The sequence below is a fragment of the Rhinichthys klamathensis genome, unplaced genomic scaffold, assembly GCF_029890125.1.
Source record: "Rhinichthys klamathensis goyatoka isolate OS25496 unplaced genomic scaffold, OSU_Roscu_1.1 h1tg000224l_1, whole genome shotgun sequence".
In the NCBI taxonomy this organism is placed as follows: domain Eukaryota; kingdom Metazoa; phylum Chordata; class Actinopteri; order Cypriniformes; family Leuciscidae; genus Rhinichthys; species Rhinichthys klamathensis.
Genome location: NW_026606748.1, coordinates 247,501 through 274,729, shown reverse-complemented (window position 1 = coordinate 274,729; position 27,229 = coordinate 247,501). Strand labels below are relative to the sequence as shown.

General features: G+C 43.7%; 1 protein-coding gene across 4 annotated transcripts in view; it reads left to right on the top strand.

Annotated features, from left to right (window-relative positions):
- The first annotated feature begins 2,840 nt into the window (after positions 1 to 2,840).
- The window catches only part of LOC130099216 (immunoglobulin-like domain-containing receptor 2), a 32,936-nt gene continuing 8,547 nt past the window's right edge, over positions 2,841 to 27,229 (top strand). For 3 of the 4 annotated variants that reach the window (XM_056264823.1, XM_056264825.1, XM_056264822.1), the window contains exons 1-4: positions 2,841 to 3,014; positions 6,978 to 7,310; positions 21,977 to 22,096; positions 25,012 to 25,068. In XM_056264823.1, the coding sequence (XP_056120798.1) occupies positions 2,900 to 3,014; positions 6,978 to 7,310; positions 21,977 to 22,096; positions 25,012 to 25,068 (625 nt within the window). In that variant the 5' untranslated portion in view covers positions 2,841 to 2,899. The remainder of the gene's footprint in view (positions 3,015 to 6,977; positions 7,311 to 21,976; positions 22,097 to 25,011; positions 25,069 to 27,229) is intronic. The other variant, XM_056264824.1, reaches the window with a different exon arrangement.

The following is a 27,229-nucleotide window of genomic DNA, read 5'->3' as shown; positions in this document are numbered from 1 at the left end:
CCCTTCGAGAACCACTGCCAGGTCCCAACACAGGAACCCTTGCTTGGAAGACAGGCATCGTCATCTCATCCTAGATCTCAGCCCCACGAGATCTAGAACGACGGCGGGGGATGAAACGTTTGAATGCGGCTGACTGTTGCTTTGCCTCCTGAAACCTCTCGACAACAGTATTTGCAGTGTCGCCAAAGAGGCCAGAAGGTGAAAGATCGATAACATTTACATTTACATTAACTCATTTAGCAGACGCCTTTGTCCAAAGCGACTTACAAATCGATTTGATTACTGCCCCCGCTTTGATTCCACCCCCCAAGATTACTGTTATAAACATGAACCTCGTCTGAAAGGCAAAGGGGGAGGTGTTGTTGTAATTTTTAGGAATATTTTCAAAATTACTAAGAAGTCTAGTTTCAAATATAATTCTTTTGAAGTGTTGGTGTTTAATGTAACAATATATAGTGTAAATGATAAATCAAGTTTGAGATTTGTGCTGGCTACTGTATACAGGCCACCAGGGCACCATACAAACTTTACCAAAGAATTTGCTGACTTTTGCTGAAGTTAGTACTGGCTGCAGATAAAGTCCTAATTGTTGGTGATTTTAATATACATGTAGATTACGAAAAGATACATTGGGATTGGCATTTAAAGACATTCTTAACTCTATTGGAGTTAGACAACACGTGTCAGGACCTACTCATTGTCGTATTCATACTCTAGATCTAATATTGTCACACGGAATAGATGTTGATGCCGTTGAAATTCTGCAGCAGAGCGATGACATCTCAGATCATTATCTAGTGGGTGTAAACTTAATTTAGCCAAGGCTGCAAAGCCGACTCCGTGTTACAAATATGTTAGACCTATAACTTCTGCCACTAAAGATTGCTTTATTAATAATCTTCCTAATCAGTTTCATCATCTCAGCATCCCAGATAGCTTAGAAGAACTCGATATTGCGACAGAAACTTTTAACTCTCTCTTTTCCAGCACTTTAGACACAGTTGCTCCATTGCGCTTAAAGAAGATTAAAGAAAATAGTCCAACGCCGTGGTACAACGAGCACACACACACACACACACACACACACACACACACACACACACACACACACACACACACAGGCCCTTAAGAGAGCAGCCAGAAACATGGAGTGAAACTGGAAGAAAACTAAACTAGAGGTATTTCGCATTTCATGGAAGGAGAGCTCGACTGCATACAGAGTGGCCTTAAAAGCTGTTAGATCTGCTTATTTTTCAATCCTATTAGAAGAAAATAAACAAAACCCGAGGTATTTATTTGAAACAGTGGCCAAACTAACGAAAAATAAAGCTTCAAACCCAGAAGTTTCCAACCAGCACAGCAGTAATGACTTTATGAACTTCTTTACTTACAAGATTGATAATATCAGGGAGAAAAGTATAACTATGCAACCGTCTACTACAGGGAGACGCATTGTAGTCTCCCTGAGGAAAAGTTTGATTCATTCAGTGCTATAGAAGAGGACGAATTTACTAAACTCGTTAAATCATCTAAATCGACAACATGTATATTAGACCACACCAACTAAGCTAATGAAAGAGATGCTTCCAGAGGTCAAAGATCCTCTTCTCAATATCATTAATTCATCTTTGTCTCTAGGATACGTACCAAAACTTTTAAGCTGGCTATGATTAAACCACTTGTACAAAAAAAACGCAACTTAATCCTACAGAATTAGTCAATTACAGGCCGATCTCGAATCTGCCTTTTCTGTCAAAGATACTAGAAAAGGCAATATCCTCACAACTGTATTCCTTTCTAGAAAGAAATGATATCTGTGAGGATTTCCAGTCAGGATTTAGACCGTACCATAGCACTGAGACCGCTCTCATCAGAGTCACACATGATTTGCTCTTATCATCCGATCATGGTTGTATCAAAATGGTAGTTGCCTAGCTGTCAATGGAAGGACAGAAAGCTCTCAGATTTCATCAAAAAGATCTTTATTTGTGCTCTGGAGAATGTCTTACGGGTTTGGAACAACATGAGGGTGAACAAATGATGACAGAATTTTCCTTTTAGGCTGAATTATCCCTTTTAACATGGTTGTGGGTACCTGCTAGTGACGCTGAATTAAAAAGAATACATTTGTAAAAAAAAAAAATAATAAAATTACAACATATGAAACAGACAACATGACTGTGTTATGTATATCCTTGTATAATAATATCCTTGTTTTGAGTACAGATCAAATCAGTAGTGTTTTAACCAAAGTGACTTACATTTACATTCACAATAGTGTATTTTACTGGTTCAAAACCCATATGTTTAATCAATAGACAGTGCGAAAAACAAACATATTTTTGGAAAAACAATTAAACAACAAGTAAGTTTTGAACCCGTTGTGTTAGACAAAACCACATGACACAGTGTGTGACAACATGCCCCGGTCTCCCAGTCTGCACTACTCACGCTAATACACCGATAGAAACACTAGAGGGCGAAATCATTATTGATTCAAGTCTATTATCAAACTTCTTGAATTAATACTTTAGTTTAGACTATCATGATGGTCGTCTTTAACCTTTTAACCAGTTTTTTTTTTTTTTTTGGATATGTTATTTAGATTTGTATAGTTTATGTAATTGTATATAATGATGAATAGTGATATATATATATATATATATATATATATATATATATATATATATATATATATATATTAGAGAGAGAGAGAGAGAGAGAGAGAGAGAGAGAGAGAGAGAGAGAGAGAGAGAGAGAGAGAGAGAGAGAGACTGTGATATCTTGTTGAAAATAAAACCCCTCCTTGAAAGTCCTCGGTAACGCGCTCTAGAGGGCGGCGCGCGCCTCCGTTCCCTCAGACCCGTTACTCTCGAGACGCAGAATAGACGGACGGAAAATGAAGCGAAAAACACGAGGAAAACACGATCGCAATTCTGCTACGGGAAACGAAACGGAACTGTTTAGAAGGATTTCACTCGTCAGATGCTGGATTTCACTCGTGGCGTTCACAGGTGCGTCACTTTCTGAGAGTTTGGAGAAGTTGAGCAGAAACAGCAGGTTGTTTTCACTCTTCACACTGTTTACAGTCCAGTAACTCCACTAACTCTGTTTTGATTCGGGAATCTTTTAGTTACATTAGTGACAGTAAAGCGGCTCTTAGCTGCTCTACTGTAAATGTGACGCACTGACGCCTGATATTTATCAGCACATTCACTTCTTGTGATTCACGTTCATTTTGGTTTACTTTGGTTTATTTGGAAAGTTGGTCCGTGAGCGAAATACAGGAGATGAATATTGCAGCTGCATCCACTGTCTTACATAAATCAGCATTAAATGATCATCTTCAGTAGTTGAAATATTTAAAGCTGTTTCAGCAGTTGTTTGATTACCATGGTAACGGTGTAAAACTGCTTACAAAGCAGTACCTCAGTGTTTGTGTGGGGGTTTCTGAGCTTAACTAGTGTAATGATGTGGGTTGATGTCTAACTAAAGCCTCTGTAATCAGGAGCAGAGCTGCTTTAACCCTGAGATTCAGTCAAATCAGTGCCAACTGTTACAGTTACAGCTCAGCTCAGGTGTGTTACAGTTACAGCTCAGGTGTGTTACAGTTACAGCTCAGGTGTGTTACAGTTACAGCTCAGGTGTGTTACAGTTACAGCTCCGCTCAGGTGTGTTACAGCTCAGGTGTGTTACAGTTACAGCTCAGGTGTGTTACAGCTCAGGTGTGTTACAGTTACAGCTCAGGTGTGTTACAGTTACAGCTCAGGTGTGTTACAGGTACAGCTCAGGTGTGTTACAGTTACAGCTCAGGTGTATTACAGTTACAGCTCAGGTGTATTACAGTTACAGCTCAGGTGTGTTACAGCTCAGGTGTGTTACAGTTACAGCTCAGGTGTGTTACAGTTACAGCTCAGGTGTGTTACAGGTACAGCTCAGTTGTGTTACAGTTACAGCTCAGGTGTGTTACAGTTACAGCTCAGCTCAGGTGTGTTACAGGTACAGCTCAGTTGTGTTACAGTTACAGCTCAGGTGTGTTACAGTTACAGCTCAGGTGTGTTACAGTTACAGCTCAGGTGTGTTACAGCTCAGGTGTGTTACAGTTACAGCTCAGTTGTGTTACAGTTACAGCTCAGGTGTGTTACAGTTACAGCTCAGGTGTGTTACAGTTACAGCTCAGGTGTGTTACAGTTACAGCTCAGGTGTGTTACAGTTACAGCTCAGGTGTGTTACAGTTAAAGCTCAGGTGTGTTACAGCTCAGGTGTGTTACAGTTACAGCTCAGGTGTGTTACAGTTACAGCTCAGGTGTGTTACAGCTCAGGTGTGTTACAGCTCAGGTGTGTTACAGCTCAGGTGTGTTACAGCTCAGCTCAGGTGTGTTACAGTTACAGCTCAGGTGTGTTACAGGTACAGCTCAGGTGTGTTACAGTTACAGCTCAGGTGTGTTACAGCTCAGGTGTGTTACAGTTACAGTTACAGCTCAGGTGTGTTACAGTTACAGCTCAGTTGTGTTACAGTTACAGCTCAGGTGTGTTACAGTTACAGCGCAGGTGTGTTACAGTTACAGCTCAGGTGTGTTACAGTTACAGTTACAGCTCAGGTGTGTTACAGTTACAGCTCAGTTGTGTTACAGTTACAGCTCAGGTGTGTTACAGTTACAGCGCAGGTGTGTTACAGTTACAGCTCAGGTGTGTTACAGTTACAGCTCAGTTGTGTTACAGTTACAGCTCAGTTGTGTTACAGTTACAGCTCAGGTGTGTTACAGTTACAGCGCAAGTGTGTTACAGTTACAGCTCAGGTGTGTTACAGTTACAGCTCAGGTGTGTTACAGTTACAGCTCAGTTGTGTTACAGTTACAGCTCAGGTGTGTTACAGTTACAGCTCAGGTGTGTTACAGTTACAGCTCAGGTGTGTTACAGTTACAGCTCAGGTGTGTTACAGCTCAGGTGTGTTACAGTTACAGTTACAGCTCAGGTGTGTTACAGTTACAGCTCAGTTGTGTTACAGTTACAGCTCAGGTGTGTTACAGTTACAGCGCAGGTGTGTTACAGTTACAGCTCAGGTGTGTTACAGCTCAGGTGTGTTACAGTTACAGTTACAGCTCAGGTGTGTTACAGTTACAGCTCAGGTGTGTTACAGTTACAGCTCAGGTGTATTACAGTTACAGCTCAGGTGTGTTACAGTTACAGCTCAGGTGTGTTACAGTTACAGCTCAGGTGTGTTACAGTTACAGCTCAGGTGTGTTACAGTTACAGCTCAGGTGTGTTACAGTTACAGCTCAGGTGTGTTACAGTTACAGCTCAGGTGTGTTACAGTTACAGCTCAGGTGTGTTACAGTTACAGCTCAGGTGTGTTACAGTTACAGCTCAGGTGTGTTACAGTTACAGCTCAGGTGTGTTACAGTTACAGCTCAGGTGTATTACAGTTACAGCTCAGGTGTGTTACAGTTACAGCTCAGGTGTGTTACAGTTACAGCTCAGGTGTGTTACAGTTACAGCTCAGGTGTGTTACAGCTCAGGTGTGTTACAGTTACAGCTCAGGTGTGTTACAGTTACAGCTCAGGTGTGTTACAGCTCAGCTCAGGTGTGTTACAGTTACAGCTCAGCTCAGGTGTGTTACAGTTACAGCTCAGGTGTGTTACAGTTACAGCTCAGGTGTGTTACAGTTACAGCTCAGGTGTGTTACAGTTACAGCTCAGGTGTGTTACAGTTACAGCTCATGTGTGTTACAGTTACAGCTCAGGTGTGTTACAGTTACAGCTCAGGTGTGTTACAGGTACAGCTCAGGTGTGTTACAGCTCAGGTGTGTTACAGTTACAGCTCAGGTGTGTTACAGTTACAGCTCAGGTGTGTTACAGGTACAGCTCAGGTGTGTTACAGTTACAGCTCAGGTGTGTTACAGTTACAGCTCAGGTGTGTTACAGTTACAGCTCAGGTGTGTTACAGTTACAGCTCAGGTGTGTTACAGTTACAGTTACAGCTCCGCTCAGGTCTGTTACGCCACATTGGACCACCGTTTATACCATTTTACTGTAAGAAATTATATTCCTATCTCTCCTTACTCGTTATCCCATCACATTACTTTTAAGACCTCACTTCTATTTAATAATTACACCTGAAACTGTAATTTTAGAATACATGACACTATTATAAACTGTTAATTGTTACAGAACAAGTTTCCACAGCAGTTTAATTTGATGAACTACAGAGTTTTAGAACATTAAAAGCCTCTAAAGTAAGAAACTAAACAAACAAAACCTAAATCTAAAACCCTTTCTTATCAAACACATGGTCTGCTCCCTTACTAGTGAACACTCCCTGCCTGCTGCTGTCTTACTCTCTGTCTGTCTGTCTGTCTGTCTGTCTGTCTGAATCCCACAGGTCATATTTAAACCAGCTGTTTCTGGGTGTGTGTTAGTTTATAAACCCAACACAATCTGAGACGCTCTTCTGTTGACTGACTAGAATGATAGCAGATATTCAGAAGCTCAGAGGAATGTGTGTGTGAGAGTGTAAGAGTGTGTGTGTGTGTGTGTGTGTGTGTGTGGGCAGCATATGGAATGTGTTTGTTCATAGTTTGAGTATCTATTTTTAAATGTTCACCTTGTTCATGTCATGAGGAGTAACATTTTTGTCAGTGTGGTTCATTTGAACATGTAATCTCTGTGATGAACTGATCCAGCTGATATCAAGTCCCTCCCTACATTTATTCTCATATTCCTGTTTCCCTAAAGAAATATGTCACATAATGAAAGACAAATATGTTGCGGACACTATTTCACATTTACTAACTGAAGTCTAACAACTGTTGGTGACTGAATGTGTTTAAGCAGTGTGTGCTGAATCAGCCGCTCTCAGTAATGATGATAATGACAGTGTGACAGCAGACAGAAGCACACACTCCACGTCTCAGTTTCTGTGGCTTGTTTGTGATGGATGCTCATGTGCTTCATGTGTTTCTCTTGTCTCGATGTCAGCGGTGTCGCGGGGGGAGGCCGTGCAGGTCTCGGTTCGGGACGAGCGGCGCTTTGCGATGCTCTTCCAGCCGGTGGTCCTGCCGTGTCAGTACACCAGCGTCTCCTCGCAGACTCCAGTGGTCCAGTGGTGGTACAAGTCGTACTGTCGCGATCGCACGCGCGACGCCTTCCGCTTCCCCGACGCGCTGGCGCTGCACGGGTCCGAGCTCGGCTCTGCGGTGCACCTGGACTGCGGAGACACCGGTCGCACCGTGAGGATCGTGGCGTCGGGTCAGGGCTCCTCCATCACTCTGGCTGAGCACTACAAGGGCCGAGACATCTCCATCATCAACAGTGAGTCACAGCTCAGCTGTCAATCAAACACTCGACTCTGCTCAGCTGTCAATCAAACGCTCGACTCTGCTCAGCTGTCAATCAAACGCTCGACTCTGCTCAGCTGTCAATCAAACGCTCGATTCTGCTCAGCTGTCAATCAAACGCTCGACTCTGCTCAGCTGTCAATCAAACACTCGACTCTGCTCAGCTGTCAATCAAACGCTCGATTCTGCTCAGCTGTCAATCAAACACTCGACTCTGCTCAGCTGTCAATCAAACGCTCGATTCTGCTCAGCTGTCAATCAAACACTCGACTCTGCTCAGCTGTCAATCAAACGCTCGACTCTGCTCAGCTGTCAATCAAACGCTCGACTCTGCTCAGCTGTCAATCAAACGCTCGATTCTGCTCAGCTGTCAATCAAACGCTCGACTCTGCTCAGCTGTCAATCAAACGCTCGACTCTGCTCAGCTGTCAATCAAACGCTCGACTCTGCTCAGCTGTCAATCAAACGCTCGACTCTGCTCAGCTGTCAATCAAACGCTCGACTCTGCTCAGCTGTCAATCAAACGCTCGATTCTGCTCAGCTGTCAATCAAACGCTCGACTCTGCTCAGCTGTCAATCAAACGCTCGACTCTGCTCAGCTGTCAATCAAACGCTCGACTCTGCTCAGCTGTCAATCAAACGCTCGACTCTGCTCAGCTGTCAATCAAACGCTCGACTCTGCTCAGCTGTCAATCAAACGCTCGACTCTGCTCAGCTGTCAATCAAACGCTCGACTCTGCTCAGCTGTCAATCAAACGCTCGACTCTGCTCAGCTGTCAATCAAACGCTCGACTCACAGTCTTCTGCTCAGCTGTCAATCAAACGCTCGGCTCTGTCTTCTGCTCAGCAGACGAGATGTTCGTCATGACTGTCGAGCTCCATGAGGGTTTCGCTCAGAAGAAGATTTTTGTGACTTTAAAAGTCACAATTTTCTTTTTCTTTTTTCTTTTTTTTTGCCCTTTATTTAAGCAGATAAAACTTTCTCAGATTAAAAATCTGTTTTACAGAAGTGACCTGGCCAAGATGAGCAGCACAACGTTATCAAAAAAGTAAATAAGATAAAAAAAGAAGAAACAGAAAATCCCCATAACATTAAAACTATAAAAAAATTATGACATAAATTGAAATTATAACATAAAGTCATAATTTTTTACTTCTCTCTTCATTTTGACTTCTAATTGTATGATAAAGAGCAAAACTAAACATCTCATTTAGTGTTCCACTGAAGAAAGTAGAGAGTAAATGATGACCGAATCATTAGTTTAACTGAGCTTTAGATGTCTGTAAGTTTTGAAAAGCTCACTGAATGCAGAATATTTTTATTTTTATATTTTGAGTGGTTTATTGAGTTCAGTTGATTGTTGAGAGGGAACTTAAGTCGAAGGTCCGATGTGAAGTGTAAATACAGATGCATTTTGAGATCTACTATGAGTTTCTCATGACAAAAGAGTCAGTGTGTGTGTGTGTGTGTGTGTGTGTGTGTGTGTGTGTGTGTGTGTGTGTGTGTGTGTGTGTGTGTGTGTGTGTGTGTGTGTGTGTGTGTGTGTGTGTGTGTGTGTGTGTGTGTGTGTGTGTGTGTGTGTGTGTGTGTGTGTGTCGGATCAGATCCTGCTGCTGTTTAGTGGAGTGAAGCGTTCAAAGACACTAGAGTTTGAATAGAAGTGCGAGACAGGCTCACGATTGATAACATGGCAACACATTTACCCAGCATTCATTCGCTCACTCATTCAGAGCTGAAATACTGCTTTACATTTACTGTGCGAGACAGGAGAGATTCTTGTGCTTCTCCCAGGAGTCACACACACACACACACTCACACACACTCACACACACACACTCACACACACTCACACACACACTCACACACACTCACAGACACACACACTCACACACACTCACACAAACAGACACACACACACACACACACACACACACACACACACTCACACACACACACACTCACACACACACACACACACACACACACACTCACACAAACAAACACTCACAGACACACACACTTATGCACACACTCACACACACACACACACACACACACTCACAGACACACACACTTATGCGCACACACACACACAAACACTCACAGACACACACACTTATGCGCGCGCACACACACACACACACAGACACAGTAAACATTTAAAAGTAACGTTCCCATAATGTTTGAAGAATGATACAATGGAATGTTCCTTTAATGTTCACATAACCCAAACAAATTTTTTTTTAAAACATTTAATAAACTGTAAATTTTGACCATTCAGAAATAATTTAATGGCAAAATGAACAAAACGTTGTTAGAATTAATTTGTGTTCGCTGGGCCATTGAGTCTCTGATTCAGAACCAGCTCGTGTTTACAATGACTGAATGAAGATGTAAATGTGTGAATTTATTCTCTGTTCCCTTAATGGAAATTATGAAGCGTGAATCATAAATCTCACGAGCCAACTCAATACACATCATGACACGTGATAGAAACAAACCGTTACTTAATTATATTTCAGCATTAACACACATTGATAGACTGGTAGTGAACATAACCTAGCTATTAGTTATAATCTACAGCTGAAATGATGAAGGATTATGTAACAATCAAAGAATTTATCGTAATATTCTTTAATTAGCATTACAAAACTAATGTCAGACACAAATCAGTTCTGCTGTTGTCCATAAAGTGCAGTGAGCTCAGTGAGATGGAGACGCACCGGTGTCACAGGAAGTGCTGCTCATTGTGCCGACTGTTTCCTGTTCCGGACATTACTCTGTTTACTCACTCCAGCGGACTCAGGAATAACCCAATCCCTCCCACATCTCACACACTTCAACATGCGCATTTGATCCCAAAAGAGTCATTATCAGTGTCATTTTCTGACTTGAATGTGAGTGTTCTTTAGTTTATGGTGCGTATCGTGTGAAAGAGGCCGTGTTCACCAGCCTCACCGGTTCATGATGTTGAACTACTGGAGATAATTATACTGAGGGATTCAGTTACACTCGCCTCATGTGAACACGTCTGATGTTTGAGTCATTATTAAAGAATTTGTTCACCCAAAAATGAAAATTCCGTCATAATTTACTCTCCCTCGTGTCGTTGCAAACCCGTAAGACTTCCGTTCATTTTCAGAACACAAATGACGATGTTTTAGTTGAAATCTGAGAGATTTCTGTCCCTGTCTATTCAACCAAAACCCTAATGCTTCAAAACACTCATAAAGAGATGGTAATATAAATGTGATTTGTGTGGTTAAGTGGTATAATCCATGTCTTCTAAAGAGACTCAATCGCTTTATTTGATGAACGGATTTAATTTAGGGTTTTATTCACGTATAAACATTGATCAGTGAACGTACATAGAGCAACAGATATGGTAATCAGAAGCTCAAACACCAATGAGGTTTGTTTTTTGTGCATTTGAGCTTCCGTTGACCCTCTATATGTGAGTGTATATATGGGTTTCAATGGAGATTCATTAAAATTATCTGCTTTTTTTAGGCGTATGGGTCTGGAATGACATTAAGGTGAGAAAATTATGACAGAATTTTTTTTTTTTTTTTTTTGTGAACTATCCCTTTAATTCTGGATGGACCATTCACCATCCAGGACCACAAATATAGCCTATATTTAATAACTGTCATTCGAAAGCATATTCACAGTTTAAAGCATTAGTCTCTCTGTTTGTCTGTCTGTTTGTCTGTCTGTCTGAATGTGTGTGTGTGTGTGTGTGTGTGTATGTGTGTCTGTCTGTCAGTCTGTCTGACTGACTGTGTGTCTGACTGACTGTGTGTCTGACTGTGTGTCTGTCTGTCTGTCTGACTGTGTGTCTGACTGTGTGTGTGTGTGTGTGTGTGTGTGTGTATGTGTGTTTGACTGTCTGTGTGTCTGACTGTGTGTTTGACTGTTGTCTGTCTGTCTGTCTATCTGTCTGACTGTGTGTCTGACTGTGTGTCTGTCGGTCTGTCTGACTGTGTGTCTGAGTGTGTGTTGGTGTGTGTGTGCGTGTGTGTGTGTGTGTGTGTATATTCAATTCAAATTTATTTGTATAGCGCTTTTCACAATACATATTGTTTCAAAGCAGCTTTACAGAAAGTGCATTTCAGAAATGTACATAGAATAATATAGTTAGTTAATCATCATGTATTAATTTAGGGCATAACATATCGCCGGCGTTGAGTCGTCTCTTCACAGGCGTCGAGTCGTCTCTTCATAGGCGTCGAGTCGTCTCATCGCAGGTGTTGGAGCGTCTGAAGTCTCCGTGAGAGGCTGGATACAAACTGGAGCTGACGAACGCTATTTACCTCGGGACTAGCGTCCCGAGATAACAGCAGAAAAGCAGATGGGAAATAATTAGCGTAGCTGCTGTTCATAATATTAATGCAGTCGATCTGATTCAACAGTGGTATAAAAGGTAAGCATTATGTGAATGCTTGGCTGAAGAGATGCGTCTTTAATCTAGTTTTGAACTGGGAGAGCGAGTCTGAGCCACGAACAGTATCAGGAAGGCTATTCCAGAGTTTAGGAGCTAAATGTGAGAACGCCCTCCCTCCTTTAGTGGACTTAGATATCCTAGGAATGACCAGAAGCCTCGAATTTCGGGATCTTAAAGAACGCGATGGATTGTAGGGCGATAGAAGGTCCATTAAATACACAGGAGCTAAACCATTTAGGGCTTTATAGGTCAGTAATAGTACTTTGTAATTGATACGGGACTTGATAGGTAACCAGTGTAGAGATGATAGAATCGGTGTTATATGATCATATTTTCTTGACCTAGTAAGAACTCTAGCGGCTGCATTTTGGACTAACTGTAGCTTGTTTATTGAAGATGCAGGACAACCAGCTAATAAAGCATTACAATAATCTAGTCTCGAGGTCATGAATGCATGAACTAACTTTTCTGCATCAGAAACAGATAGCATGTTACGTAATTTAGCAATGTTTCTAAGGTGGAAAAAGGCTGTTCTTGTAACATACGAAATATGATTTTCGAAAGACAAGTTGCGGTCTAGTATAACACCCAGGTCTTTTACTGTAGTGGATAAGGTAACAGGACATCCTTCTATATTAAAGTTGTATTGTAAGAGGTTTTGTGGGTAGTTTTTTGGACCAATAAGTAATACCTCAGTTTTATCTGGATTTAGTAGCAGGAAATTACACGTCATCCAGCATTTTATATCTTTAAGACATTCTGTCAATTTAGATAAGTTAGTGTATTCATCTGGTCGTGATGAAATATATAATTGAGTGTCATCAGCATAGCAGTGGAAATTAATTCCATGTTTTCTTATAATATTACCAAGTGGCAGCATATATATTGAGAATAGCAGAGGGCCTAACACCGATCCTTGCGGCACTCCATAGTCTACTGACGTTATCTTCGATTTTTCCCCATTTAAACAGACAAAATGGTAACGGTCCGATAAGTACGATCTGAACCAGCTTAATGCCTGTCCCTGAACACCAGTGTAGTTTTGTAGTCGATCCAGGAGTATTTTATGATCTATAGTGTCGAACGCAGCGCTAAGATCGAGTAGAACTAGTATTGAGATACAGCCTTGGTCAGAAGCTAAAAGTAAATCATTTGTAATTTTAACTAGCGCAGTTTCTGTGCTATGATGCGGTCTGAATCCTGACTGAAATTTTTCATATATCTCATTTTCTTGCAAGAAAGAACACAACTGAGCGGACACAATTTTTTCTAGTATTTTAGACATAAATGGAAGATTTGAAATGGGTCTGTAATTTGCTAAGTTATTTTGATCTAATTGCGGTTTCTTAATGAGAGGTTTTATTACTGCCAGCTTGAATATTTTTGGAACATGACCTAAAAATAAAGACGAGTTAATAATATTAAGAAGAGGCTCTTCCACTACAGGTAACACTTCTTTCAGAAGTTTAGTGGGTATTGGATCTAATAAACATGTTGTTGGTTTAGATGCAATGATAAGTTTATTTAGCTCTTCCTGTCCTACAGTTGTAAAGCGGTGTAGTTGTTCTTGAGGGACGATAATTGAGGCTGAATCACAAGACACCATAGAGGATTGTACATTTACAATTGTATTTCGGATGCTTTCTATTTTCTCATTGAAGTAATTCATAAAATCATTACAACTATACTGTAACGGAATATTTTGCTCTGGTGATGTCTGTTTATTTGTTAGTCTAGCCACGGTGTTAAATAAAAACCTTGGATTATTTTGGTTATTTTCTATTAGTTTGCGGAGATGCTCTGCCCTGGCTGCTTTTAGAGCCTTTTTATAACGTGACACACTGTCTTTCCACGCGATTCTAAAGACCTCTAAATTAGTTTGTTTCCATTTACGCTCTAAGTTACGAGTTTCTCTCTTGATAGCATGTGTAGTACTATTGTACCATGGTGCTTTAGTTTTCTCTCTAACCTTTTTCAATCTAATTGGTGCAACAATATCTAATGTACTAGAGAAAATGGTGCTCAAACTGCTGGTCATTTCCTCTAGTTCATCTGTTTGTTTGGGTTCACTGAGCAGCTGAGATAGATCAGGTAAGCTATTTGAGAATCTATCTATAGTGATTGGAAGGATTGTTCTGCCTGGTCGATAACGCGGCGCAACATGACAAATTTCAGCAGTGCGTATTATACAAGTTACCATGTGATGATCAGTGAGATCGTCACTTTGCGGTATAATATCTATATCGGTTGGATCGGTTCCATATGATATAATTAAGTCTAGTGTATGATTTAGACGATGAGTGGGACCACTGACGTTTTGCTTGACCCCAAAGGAATTTAATAAATCTGTAAACGCAGTCCCTAACGCATCATTTGTGTTATCTACGTGTATGTTAAAATCTCCAACAATTATTGCTTTATCGACATTGACCAATAGATCTGAGAGAAAGTCTGCAAACTCTTTTAGGAAATCAGTGTAGGGCCCTGGAGGTCTATATACAGTAGCCAAGGCTAGAGATAATAGGGATTTCTTTCTTACATCTAAGAGCGTAACGTTTAGCACAAGTACTTCAAACGAATTAAACCTGTGACCTGTTTTCTGAGTAACATTAAGAATATCTCTATAGATTGTTGCAACACCGCCGCCACGACCGATCAGACGGGGCTCATGCTTATAACAATATCCTGACGGAGTAGACTCATTTAGACCGAAATACTCATTTGGTTTAAGCCAGGTTTCAGTAAGGCAAAGTACATCGAAGCTATTATCTGTGACCATTTCATTTACAATAACCGCCTTAGGTGTGAGCGATCTAATGTTTAGAAGACCTAGTTTTAGAAATTGTTTTTGTTCACTGATATTTAGATTTTCTGGTTTAATTACAATAAGATTTTTCCTAGATCCTACACTAGATTTATTGTTTGGCCTCACTACACGAGGAATAGACACAGTTTCTATATAATGTTCTACACTACTTATATCAATTAAGTTGGGACAGCAAAGACTGTGAATTGGACTTTGACTTACTAGTCAGATGGTGTGCAACGTCTTGGAGATGTTGTCCGACAGCACAGCCGCTCCGATTCTGCTGGGGTGCAGGCCATCAGCACGGTAGAGCCTAGGTCGCTCCCAGAACAGATTCCAATTATTTACAAAGAGCAGTTTCTGTTCATTACACCATGACATTAACCATTCATTTAGAGCAAATAGTCTACTGAACCTTTCTTGTCCTAGTCGGTACGTGGGAAGCGGTCCAGACACGATGATCGTTGCCTCAGGCGCTGTGCTGCGTACCGCCTCGATCAGGCTCCTGTAGTCCTTCTTCAGAACCTCCGTCTGCCGCAGCCTGATGTCGTTCGTTCCCGCATGGAGGACAACGGCTCCGACGCGCTCGTCACCGTTCAGAATCTCGGGAACCTGTGCGGCGACATCAAGAACACGAGCACCAGGAAAGCAGTGAGTGCGCACCTTACCCTTACCTGAGGTAGCGCGGACATGACGGACCATGGAAGTGCCGATGATCACGGCGTCGTCGCGTTCCGACTCGTGAAGAGGGGAGAAGCGGTTCCGGGTGGAGATCTCGAAGACCGGGAGGGGCGGAGAGGTTCTTGCTCTGGTCCTGGCTCGTGTCTTCCGCTGTGGGATCACCCAGGGTCCATGGTGTTGTGTAGGTGCCGGAGTGAATGAAGCCAGAGATGATCGCGTCCTCCTGGGCAGAGAAACGCACGGAGTAGAGGAAGTCGGAGTCAAAAAGTTACTAACCACTGACTTGTGAGCATCGGCGCGTGACGTTTCAAGCGCTGATCGCCGATCCCGCAGCTCGGCTTGCCTCTCCAGCAGACCACGGATCTGTTTCTCCACCGATTCCAGTTCCAATCGCACCGACATCAGCTCGAATGTGTCCTCACCTGCACTCAGAGGTAACGTTAGACACACATCCGATATGTTCGCCATTATAACAGATGAACAGTAAATTAACAGTGATACTACCAATATCACTACTAATTTAGGACTGGAATGCTGGATATAACCTGTATCCTTTCAGTGAAACGGGTGTAAAATCAGACGGTCAATAGGCGCGAGCCCACGCGTGAAATGCTAGCGGGCTAAAGGCTAGTAGCCGAGATTCGCAAAGTTGGATCTAAGTAGCGATATCAAAGCAATCCGATTGTTTTTTTATAGGGAATAGTATCGAGGATAGGTTCACACGATATAAAAACAGAAAGTGCTTGTTAATAAATGAGTGGTAAAGAAGAAAATCAAGGATTAATGAATCAATTCGACGGAGCTCTAAACACAAACAAACACCGCCCGCGCATGCGCAGATTCCAGATATATGTGTCTGTCTGTGTCTGTCTGATTGTATCTCTGACTGTGTCTGGCTGTGTGTCTGACTGTGTGTCTGACTGTGTGTGTGTGTGTATGTGTGTGTGTGTGTGTGTGTGTCTGTCTGGCTGTGTGTCTGGCTGTGTGTCTGGCTGTGTGTCTGACTGTGTGTCTGGCTGTGTGTCTGGCTGTGTGTCTGACTGTGTCTGACTGTGTCTGACTGTGTCTGACTGTGTCTGACTGTGTGTCTGACTGTGTGTGTGTGTGTCTGTCTGTCTGTCTGACTGTGTGTTTGACTGTCTGTGTGTCTGACTGTGTGTTTGACTGTTGTCTGTCTGTCTGACTGTGTGTGTGTGTGTGTGTGTGTATGTGTGTGTCTGTCTGTCTGATTGCGTGTCTGACTGTGTGTCTGACTGTGTGTCTGACTGTGTGTGTGTGTCTGTCTGATTGTATCTCTGACTGTGTCTGACTGTGTGTCTGGCTGTGTGTCTGACTGTGTGTCTGACTGTGTGTCTGACTGTGTGTCTGACTGTGTGTCTGTGTCTGTCTGATTGATTGTATGTCTGACTGTGTGTCTGACTGTGTGTTTGACTGTTGTCTGTCTGTCTGACTGTGTGTGTGTGTGTGTGTGTGTGTGTGTGTCTGTCTGTCTGATTGCGTGTCTGACTGTGTGTCTGACTGTGTGTCTGACTGTGTCTGACTGTGTGTGTGTGTCTGTCTGATTGTATCTCTGACTGTGTCTGACTGTGTGTCTGGCTGTGTGTCTGTGTCTGTCTGATTGTATGTCTGACTGTGTGTCTGACTGTGTGTCTGGCTGTGTGTCTGGCTGTGTGTCTGGCTGTGTGTCTGACTGTGTGCCTGACTGTGTCTGACTGTGTGTCTGACTGTGTGTCTGACTGTGTGTCTGACTGTGTGTGTGTGTGTGTGTGTGTGTGTGTGTGTGTGTGTGTGTGTGTGTGTGTGTGTGTGTGTGTCTGTCTGTCTGTTGCGTGTCTGACTGTGTGTCTGACTGTGTGTCTGACTGTGTGTCTGACTGTGTGTGTGTGTCTGTCTGATTGTATCTCTGACTGTGTCTGACTGTGTGTCTGACTGTGTGTCTGTGTCTGTCTGATTGTATGTCTGACTGTGTGTCTGACTGTGTGTCTGGCTGTGTGTCTGGCTGTGTGTCTGGCTGTGTGTCTGACTGTGTGCCTGACTGTGCCTGACTGTGTCTGACTGTGTGTCTGACTGTGTGTGTGTGTGTGTGTGTGTGTGTCTGTCTGTCTGATTGCGTGTCTGGCTGTGTGTCTGACTGTGTGTGTGTGTCTGTCTGATTGTATCTCTGACTGTGTCTGACTGTGTGTCTGGCTGTGTGTCTGACTGTGTGTCTGACTGTGTGTCTGTGTCTGTCTGATTGTATCTCTGACTGTGTCTGACTGTGTGTCTGGCTGTGTGTCTGACTGTGTGTCTGACTGTGTGTGTGTGTCTGTCTGATTGTATCTGACTGTGTCTGACTGTGTGTCTGGCTGTGTGTCTGACTGTGTGTCTGACTGTGTGTCTGTGTCTGTCTGATTGTATGTCTGACTGTGTGTCTGACTGTGTGTCTGACTGTGTGTCTGACTGTGTGTGTGTGTCTGTCTGATTGTATCTCTGACTGTGTCTGACTGTGTGTCTGGCTGTGTGTCTGACTGTGTGTCTGACTGTGTGTCTGTGTCTGTCTGATTGTATCTCTGACTGTGTCTGACTGTGTGTCTGACTGTGTGTCTGGCTGTGTGTCTGGCTGTGTGTCTGACTGTGTGTCTGACTGTGTGTGTGTGTCTGTCTGATTGTGTCTGACTGTGTGTCTGGCTGTGTGTCTGGCTGTGTGTCTGACTGTGTGTCTGACTGTGTGTCTGTGTCTGTCTGATTGTGTGTCTGACTGTGTGTCTGACTGTGTGTCTGACTGTGTGTCTGACTGTGTGTCTGACTGTGTGTCTGACTGTGTGTGTGTGTGTGTGTGTCTGTCTGTCTGACTGTCTGTCTGACTGTGTGTCTGACTGTGTGTCTGACTGTGTGTCTGACTGTGTGTGTGTGTCTGTCTGATTGTATCTCTGACTGTGTCTGACTGTGTGTCTGACTGTGTGTGTGTGTGTCTGTCTGATTGTATCTGACTGTGTCTGACTGTGTGTCTGGCTGTGTGTCTGACTGTGTGTCTGTGTCTGTCTGATTGTATGTCTGACTGTGTGTCTGACTGTGTGTCTGACTGTGTGTGTGTGTGTGTGTGTATGTGTGTGTCTGTCTGTCTGATTGCGTGTCTGATTGCGTGTCTGACTGTGTGTCTGACTGTGTGTGTGTGTGTCTGTCTGATTGTATCTCTGACTGTGTCTGACTGTGTGTCTGACTGTGTGTCTGACTGTGTGTCTGGCTGTGTGTCTGACTGTGTGTCTGACTGTGTGTCTGACTGTGTGTCTGACTGTGTGTCTGACTGTGTGTCTGACTGTGTGCCTGACTGTGTCTGACTGTGTGTCTGACTGTGTGTCTGACTGTGTGTGTGTGTCTGTCTGATTGTATCTCTGACTGTGTCTGACTGTGTGTCTGGCTGTGTGTCTGACTGTGTGTCTGACTGTGTGTGTGTGTCTGTCTGATTGTATCTCTGACTGTGTCTGGCTGTGTGTCTGGCTGTGTGTCTGACTGTGTGTCTGACTGTGTGTCTGACTGTGTGTGTGTGTGTGTGTGTGTGTGTGTGTGTGTATGTGTGTGTCTGTCTGTCTGATTGCGTGTCTGGCTGTGTGTCTGACTGTGTGTCTGACTGTGTGTCTGACTGTGTGTGTGTGTCTGTCTGATTGTATATCTGACTGTGTGTCTGGCTGTGTGTCTGGCTGTGTGTCTGGCTGTGTGTCTGACTGTGTGTCTGACTGTGTGTCTGACTGTGTGTCTGTGTCTGTCTGATTGTATCTCTGACTGTGTCTGACTGTGTGTCTGACTGTGTGTCTGGCTGTGTGTCTGACTGTGTGTCTGACTGTTTGTCTGACTGTGTGTCTGACTGTGTGTCTGACTGTGTGTCTGACTGTGTGTCTGACTGTGTGTCTGACTGTGTCTGACTGTGTCTGACTGTGTGTCTGACTGTGTGTGTGTGTGTGTGTGTGTGTGTGTCTGACTGTGTGTGACTGTGTGTGTGTCTGACTGTGTGTCTGACTGTGTGTCTGACTGTGTGTCTGTCTGATTGTATCTCTGACTGTGTCTGGCTGTGTGTCTGACTGTGTGTCTGACTGTGTCTGACTGTGTGTCTGGCTGTGTGTGTGTGTGTGTCTGTCTGATTGTATCTCTGACTATGTCTGACTGTGTGTCTGGCTGTGTGTCTGACTGTGTGTCTGACTGTGTGTCTGACTGTGTGTCTGACTGTGTGTCTGACTGTGTGTCTGACTGTGTGTCTGACTGTGTGTCTGTGTCTGTCTGATTGTATCTCTGACTGTGTCTGACTGTGTGTCTGGCTGTGTGTCTGACTGTGTGTCTGACTGTGTGTGTGTGTCTGTCTGATTGTATCTGACTGTGTCTGACTGTGTGTCTGGCTGTGTGTCTGGCTGTGTGTCTGGCTGTGTGTCTGACTGTGTGTCTGACTGTGTGTCTGTGTCTGTCTGATTGTATGTCTGACTGTGTGTCTGACTGTGTGTCTGACTGTGTGTCTGACTGTGTGTGTGTGTCTGTCTGATTGTATCTCTGACTGTGTCTGACTGTGTGTCTGGCTGTGTGTCTGGCTGTGTGTCTGACTGTGTGTCTGTGTCTGTCTGATTGTATCTCTGACTGTGTCTGACTGTGTGTCTGGCTGTGTGTCTGGCTGTGTGTCTGACTGTGTGTCTGACTGTGTGTGTGTGTCTGTCTGATTGTGTCTGACTGTGTGTCTGGCTGTGTGTCTGGCTGTGTGTCTGGCTGTGTGTCTGGCTGTGTGTCTGACTGTGTGTCTGACTGTGTGTCTGTGTCTGTCTGATTGTGTGTCTGACTGTGTGTCTGACTGTGTGTCTGACTGTGTGTCTGACTGTGTGTCTGACTGTGTGTGTGTGTGTGTCTGTGTCTGTCTGTCTGACTGTCTGTCTGACTGTGTGTCTGACTGTGTGTCTGACTGTGTGTCTGACTGTGTGTCTGACTGTGTGTGTGTGTCTGTCTGATTGTATCTCTGACTGTGTCTGACTGTGTGTCTGACTGTGTGTGTGTGTCTGTCTGATTGTATCTGACTGTGTCTGACTGTGTGTCTGGCTGTGTGTCTGACTGTGTGTCTGTGTCTGTCTGATTGTATGTCTGACTGTGTGTCTGACTGTGTGTCTGACTGTGTGTCTGACTGTGTGTGTGTGTGTGTGTGTATGTGTGTGTCTGTCTGTCTGATTGCGTGTCTGACTGTTTGTCTGACTGTGTGTCTGACTGTGTGTGTGTGTGTGTCTGTCTGATTGTATCTCTGATTGTATCTCTGACTGTGTCTGACTGTGTGTCTGACTGTGTGTCTGGCTGTGTGTCTGGCTGTGTGTCTGACTGTGTGTCTGACTGTGTGTCTGACTGTGTGTCTGACTGTGTGTCTGACTGTGTGCCTGACTGTGTGCCTGACTGTGTCTGACTGTGTGTCTGACTGTGTGTCTGACTGTGTGTGTGTGTCTGTCTGATTGTATCTCTGACTGTGTCTGACTGTGTGTCTGGCTGTGTGTCTGACTGTGTGTCTGACTGTGTGTGTGTCTGTCTGATTGTATCTCTGACTGTGTCTGGCTGTGTGTCTGGCTGTGTGTCTGACTGTGTGTCTGACTGTGTGTGTGTGTGTGTGTGTGTGTGTGTGTGTGTGTGTGTGTGTGTATGTGTGTGTCTGTCTGTCTGGCTGTGTGTCTGGCTGTGTGTCTGACTGTGTGTCTGACTGTGTGTGTGTGTCTGTCTGATTGTATCTCTGACTGTGTGTCTGGCTGTGTGTCTGGCTGTGTGTCTGGCTGTGTGTCTGACTGTGTGTCTGACTGTGTCTGACTGTGTGTCTGACTGTGTGTCTGTGTCTGTCTGATTGTATCTCTGACTGTGTCTGACTGTGTGTCTGACTGTGTGTCTGGCTGTGTGTCTGACTGTGTGTCTGACTGTGTGTCTGACTGTGTGTCTGACTGTGTGTCTGACTGTGTGTCTGACTGTGTGTCTGACTGTGTCTGACTGTGTCTGACTGTGTCTGACTGTGTGTCTGACTGTGTGTGTGTGTGTGTGTGTGTGTGTGTCTGACTGTGTGTGACTGTGTGTGTGTCTGACTGTGTGTCTGACTGTGTGTCTGTCTGATTGTATCTCTGACTGTGTCTGGCTGTGTGTCTGACTGTGTCTGACTGTGTCTGACTGTGTGTCTGGCTGTGTGTGTGTGTGTGTGTGTCTGTCTGATTGTATCTCTGACTATGTCTGACTGTGTGTCTGACTGTGTGTCTGACTGTGTGTCTGACTGTGTGTCTGACTGTGTGTCTGACTGTGTGTCTGTGTCTGTCTGATTGTATCTCTGACTATGTCTGACTGTGTGTCTGGCTGTGTGTCTGGCTGTGTGTCTGACTGTGTCTGACTGTGTCTGACTGTGTGTGTGTGTGTGTGTGTGTGTCTGACTGTGTGTCTGGCTGTGTGTCTGGCTGTGTGTCTGGCTGTGTGTCTGGCTGTGTGTGTGTGTGTGTGTGTGTCTGTCTGATTGTATCTCTGACTGTGTCTGACTGTTTGTCTGACTGTTTGTCTGGCTGTGTGTCTGACTGTGCGTCTGACTGTGCGTCTGACTGTGCGTCTGACTGTGCGTCTGACTGTGCGTCTGACTGTGTGTCTGACTGTGTGTCTGACTGTGTGTGTGTGTGTGTGTGTGTGTGTGTGTGTGTGTGTCTGACTGTGTGTCTGACTGTGTGTCTGACTGACTGTCTGTCTGTCTCTCAGAGGCTGATCTGCGCATCGGTGAGCTGCAGTGGGGCGACAGTGGCGTTTACTTCTGTAAAGTCGTGATCTCTGACGATCTGGAGGGTCAGAATGAAGCGCATGTGGAGCTGCTTGTGTTGGGTGAGCGCACTACACTACACACTACACTACATACTACAATACACACTACACTATACTACACTACACTACACACTACATACTATAATACATACTATAATACACACTACACCATACACTACACTATACACTACACTACACACTACATACTACACTACAAACTACACTACACTATACACTACACAACACAACACACTACACTACAAACTACACTACACTAGGCTCGTCCTGAGGTTTGTGCGGGAGTTCGATCATGTTCACAATCACACTCAGGGTTTGACAGAGTTTCCTTTTCGTCAACCAAATACAGATTTTGTGATGTATAATGTCTGTATTCATGTTTTCTACAGTAAGAGGTCAGCGGTTTAGAAGTTCAGTAAGAGTCAATATTTCATCATGTTAGACAGTGTTGATCATAAAAATGCTCCTGAAGATCTGAGATAGCTTTGATGTGTTTGCAGTGTCAGAGAGCAGGTCTGACCCGAGCAGTGTCCGCTCTGTGTGGCGCTTGAAGCTTCGGATCGCAGAGATCGGCTCGAACGCTTCAGCTCATGCTGTCACGCGTTTAGTGTCTTGAGTGAAGAAATGAAGTCATTGATTTGATGCATGTTTGCAGGACATGTTGTTCATCCACCTTAGATATACGTGATTATAACCATTAACTAAATACATTGATTAAATAATGGAGTTAAGGTTTAAAATTAAAATAAAAAACAGTCAATGCATTTGTAGTTATTGATAAATTTATATTTTTCATAAATGCAAAAAAACAATGTATATATATTTATTTGACCACAGAATCATGTGCTGCCATGGCAACAGTGCAGCATCCAGCTGTGCAGCGTGACGTAAGCGCTCTGTGCAGATGTGGAGACAGAGAGAGAGAAGGGCTCGAGTTATTTACCCTTCATCTCAATGAAGCTGAGCTTGACATCTTTAGGAAGCAAACTGGACAAAAATTAGAGATGTCAATCAAAAAAAGCAGCAGTGAAAGATCATTACAGTAATTTAATCAAAGATCTCATTACTTAAATGAAGTACTATAATAATGATGTGCTTAATCATCAAAATATTGCATTATTCTCAACATCTCAACCAGCCAGATATCAGAACGAGTCCGGATGATCATTTACACTCGCCTCATTACAAACCGGTCTGACTTTCTTTCGTCTGTGCAGCACAAAAAAAAACGATATTGCGTCCCAGTTCACGTACTTCTGCACTATTCTATGGCGTTTGTAGTATAAATAGTGCGATCGGTGCATGCGTGTTCACACTGAGAGTTCCACAGGAGAAAGTGCACTTTCAATACCTGGATAATTAATGAACCAAGAAGAGTCAAGTCAAGTCAAATATATTTATATAGCGCTTTCACAATACAGATTGTATCAAAGCTGCTTCACAGTATCAATCAAAACAACTTAACAGTGTTTGTTTATTACTGGAAAAGACATCCAAGAGGAAGTGTGTAATGTAGGACTAGTCCTTCCCTGGACTGTCCACTGACGAGATAACCTCGTAATGTTCATACACTACACACTCGAGTGTATAGTGCGTCATTTGGGACACAACTTTTGTTTCTTTCGTCAGTGGGGTCCAGTGCGAGTTTGGCAGACGCAGAGCCGGAATGCGCTTTAAGCCTCGAGCAACACAGGAGGTCGTTCCCGTTTCCTGACCAGGACCGTCTTTAGATTACACTCGAGTTCGTTAGATGATGGATCAAGCGCAGCTGTGAGGGAAATAGAATCGACTGATTTTGACAGTTTGAAGGAAAATAATCGAGAGATTTTTGAGAAATCCATTATAGCTGAAGGAACGGATTTTGGATTTATTTGGATTCATAGTTTGAAGAAAATAAGTGAACCAAACTAAAGCAAAACTCAACTTCCATGTAGTATATGCTGTTCTATGAATATTCAAATGAGCCCCGCCTCCACTCACTCACTCACACTGGTTGACGATCACACGTTGATCTGATTGGTTACAAGGTCGTTTGTGACGTCAGAAACACCAGCGATTTTTTTCACTGCAACGGTGTTGACATGATTTTACACATGGTGTGTCTTAAAGCATATTAAAAACACCACATTGACACATAAACTACATTAAAAGCCAGATTTTTATAAAAGAGTTTAGTACCTCAAATACTGATAAATGTGTGTAATGCCCTTCAGTGTCATCGATTGACCTTTGACCTCGAGGATCAAACATGAGGAGTTTCTACAGACTCTCTTCATGCAGTCGTACACACACACACACACACACACACACTCCTCACTGAGATGAGAAGAGGAGAAACATCTTGCTCTTGTTTGCGTGTAAGCAGGGATCAGTGGTTTGCTAAGGCTAGCATCACTGTTCTCATGAGCTGTTCCAGGATCAGCCAGCGCTGGAATCATGTGTGAGCGGCTGCTGTCCCAGAGAACGGCTGGAACCCCACAGAACCAGGAGAGAGTTTAGGGAGGAATCTTTCAATCCTTCATGTTTCTGCTCACACACATTTCACATGATCTTCTCTCTGTCTGCATGAAATCAACACATGATTCCTCTTTCTCAGCTCTGGCGCTCTGCTTAACCTCCCTCTCTCTCTCTCTCTCTCTCTCTCTCTCTCTCTCTCTCTCTCTCTCTCTCTCTCTCTCTCTCTCTCTCTCTCTCCCTCTCTCTCTCTCTCTATGTCTCTCTACCTCTCTCTACCTCTCTCTCTCTCTCTCTCTCTCTCTACCTCTCTCTCTATGTCTCTCTACCTCTCTCTCTACCTCTCTCTCTCTCTCTCTACCTCTCTCTCTATGTCTCTCTCTCTCTCTCTACCTCTCTCTCTATGTCTCTCTCTCTCTCTCTCTCTCTCATCTGTTTCTCTGTCTGTCTGTCTCTCTCTACCTCTCTCTCTCTCTCTCTCTCCGTCTCATCTGTCTCTCCAGGTCAGACAGTTTTGGCCGATGATCTTCTGCCTGGCTTTAATGTGGAGATTGTTCCAGGTACGAGCTCCCAAACGCACACTTGTCTGTTTCCTGTCCGAGCCGCCTCACTTCCTGTCTCTAATTCTTTAATTCCCCTGTGATGTCATTTCCTGATAATCAACTGTAAAACATTACACTAACAAGCCTGCTGTTGTGTCACTGTAAGAGATCGCGTGATGACGCCTGAATAACTCCGACTGCTGATGCTCCACCGAAGGCTTTTGGAAATGTGGAAGTTTTCTGTGATGGGTGGCTCTTAAAAACCACAGAACTTCTGATCAGTGAGACGGTCGTATTATTTAATTGGATTATTTTATATCTCCTTTTGGCACAAATAGTACTTCTAGTAGTTCAAGCGTAACCTCTCGAAGCTCAGCGTTTCCTGAGAGTGTGTGTGTTCCGAGACGGATGGTTTGTTTGTTCCGGAGTCTGTATCTGATCCCGTTACTCATTAACACTGGATGATAACCTTCCCTGAGGTCCGGTCGGAGGATTGCACATGTTAGCGGGTAGTTTGATAAAGTGCTTTTGTGGCTTTACTTGAGGGTTTAATTCATTTGAACTCTGTTACTGCATTTCACATATTTGAAAATCTTTTTTTTTTGTCGAAATCATGATGAATGAGTTCCACATGGAAACCAGACACATTTGGGCTGTGAATGTGTGTGTGACATTCCTTCATGGAGTGATTTATTTGGGGTGTTTGTGCAACACATTCCTCGTTGAGATCCTCAGCCCGGTTCTCTTGCTCATCCTGCTTTCACCTGGAAAAGACCCGAACGCAAGTTGTGTAAAATCACACGTGTTTGCTGACTGCATCTATCCATCATCCACTATACATCCATCCATCATCCATACATCCATCATCCATCCATCCACTATCCATCCATCATCCATCCATCCACTATCCATCCATCCATCATCCACTATCCATTCATCCATCATCCATCCATCATCCATCCACTATCCATCCATCATCTATCCATCCATCCATCCACTATCCATCCATCATCCATCCATCATCTATCCATCCATCCATCATCCATCCATCCACTATCCATCCATCATCCATCCATCATCTATCCATCATCCATCCATCATCTATCCATCCATCATCCATCCATCCATCCACTATACACTATCCATCCATCATCCATCCATACACTATCCATCCATCATCCATCCATCATCTATCCATCCATCATCCATCCATCCACTATCCATCCATCATCCATCCATCCACTATCCATCCATCATCTATCCATCCACTATCCATCCATCATCCATCCATCATCCATCCACTATCCATCCATCCATACACTATCCATCCATCATCCATCCATCCACTATCCATCCATCATCCATCCATCCACTATCCATCCATCATCCATCCATCCACTATCCATCCATCATCTATCCATCCACTATCCATCCATCATCCATCCATCATCCATCCACTATCCATCCATCCATTATCCATCCATCATCCATCCATCCATCATCCATCCATCCATCCATCCATCATCCATCCATCATCCATCCATCCACTATCCATCCATCATCCATCCATCCACTATCCATCCACTATCCATCCATCATCCATCCATCATCCATCCACTATCCATCCATCATCCATCCATCATCCATCCATCCACTTTCCATCCATCCATCCATCATCCATCCATCATCCATCCATCCATCCATCATCCATCCATCCATCATCCATCCATCCACTATACACTATCCATCCATCCATCATCCATCCATCCATCCATCCATCCACTATACACTATCCATCCATCCATCATCCATCCATCCATCCACTATACACTATCCATCCACTATCCATCCATCCATCCATCATCCATCCATCCATCCATCCACTATACACTATCTATCCATCCATCCATCCACTATCCATCCATCATCCATCCATCCACTATCCATCCACTATCCATCCATCCATCATCCATCCACTATCCATCCACTATCCATCCATCATCCATCCATCATCCATCCATCCACTATCCATCCATCATCCATCCATCATCCATCCATCCATCCATCCATCCATCCATCATCCATCCATCCATCCACTATCCATCCACTATCCATCCATCATCCATCCATCATCCATCCATCCATCCATCCATCATCCATCCATCCATCATCCATCCAT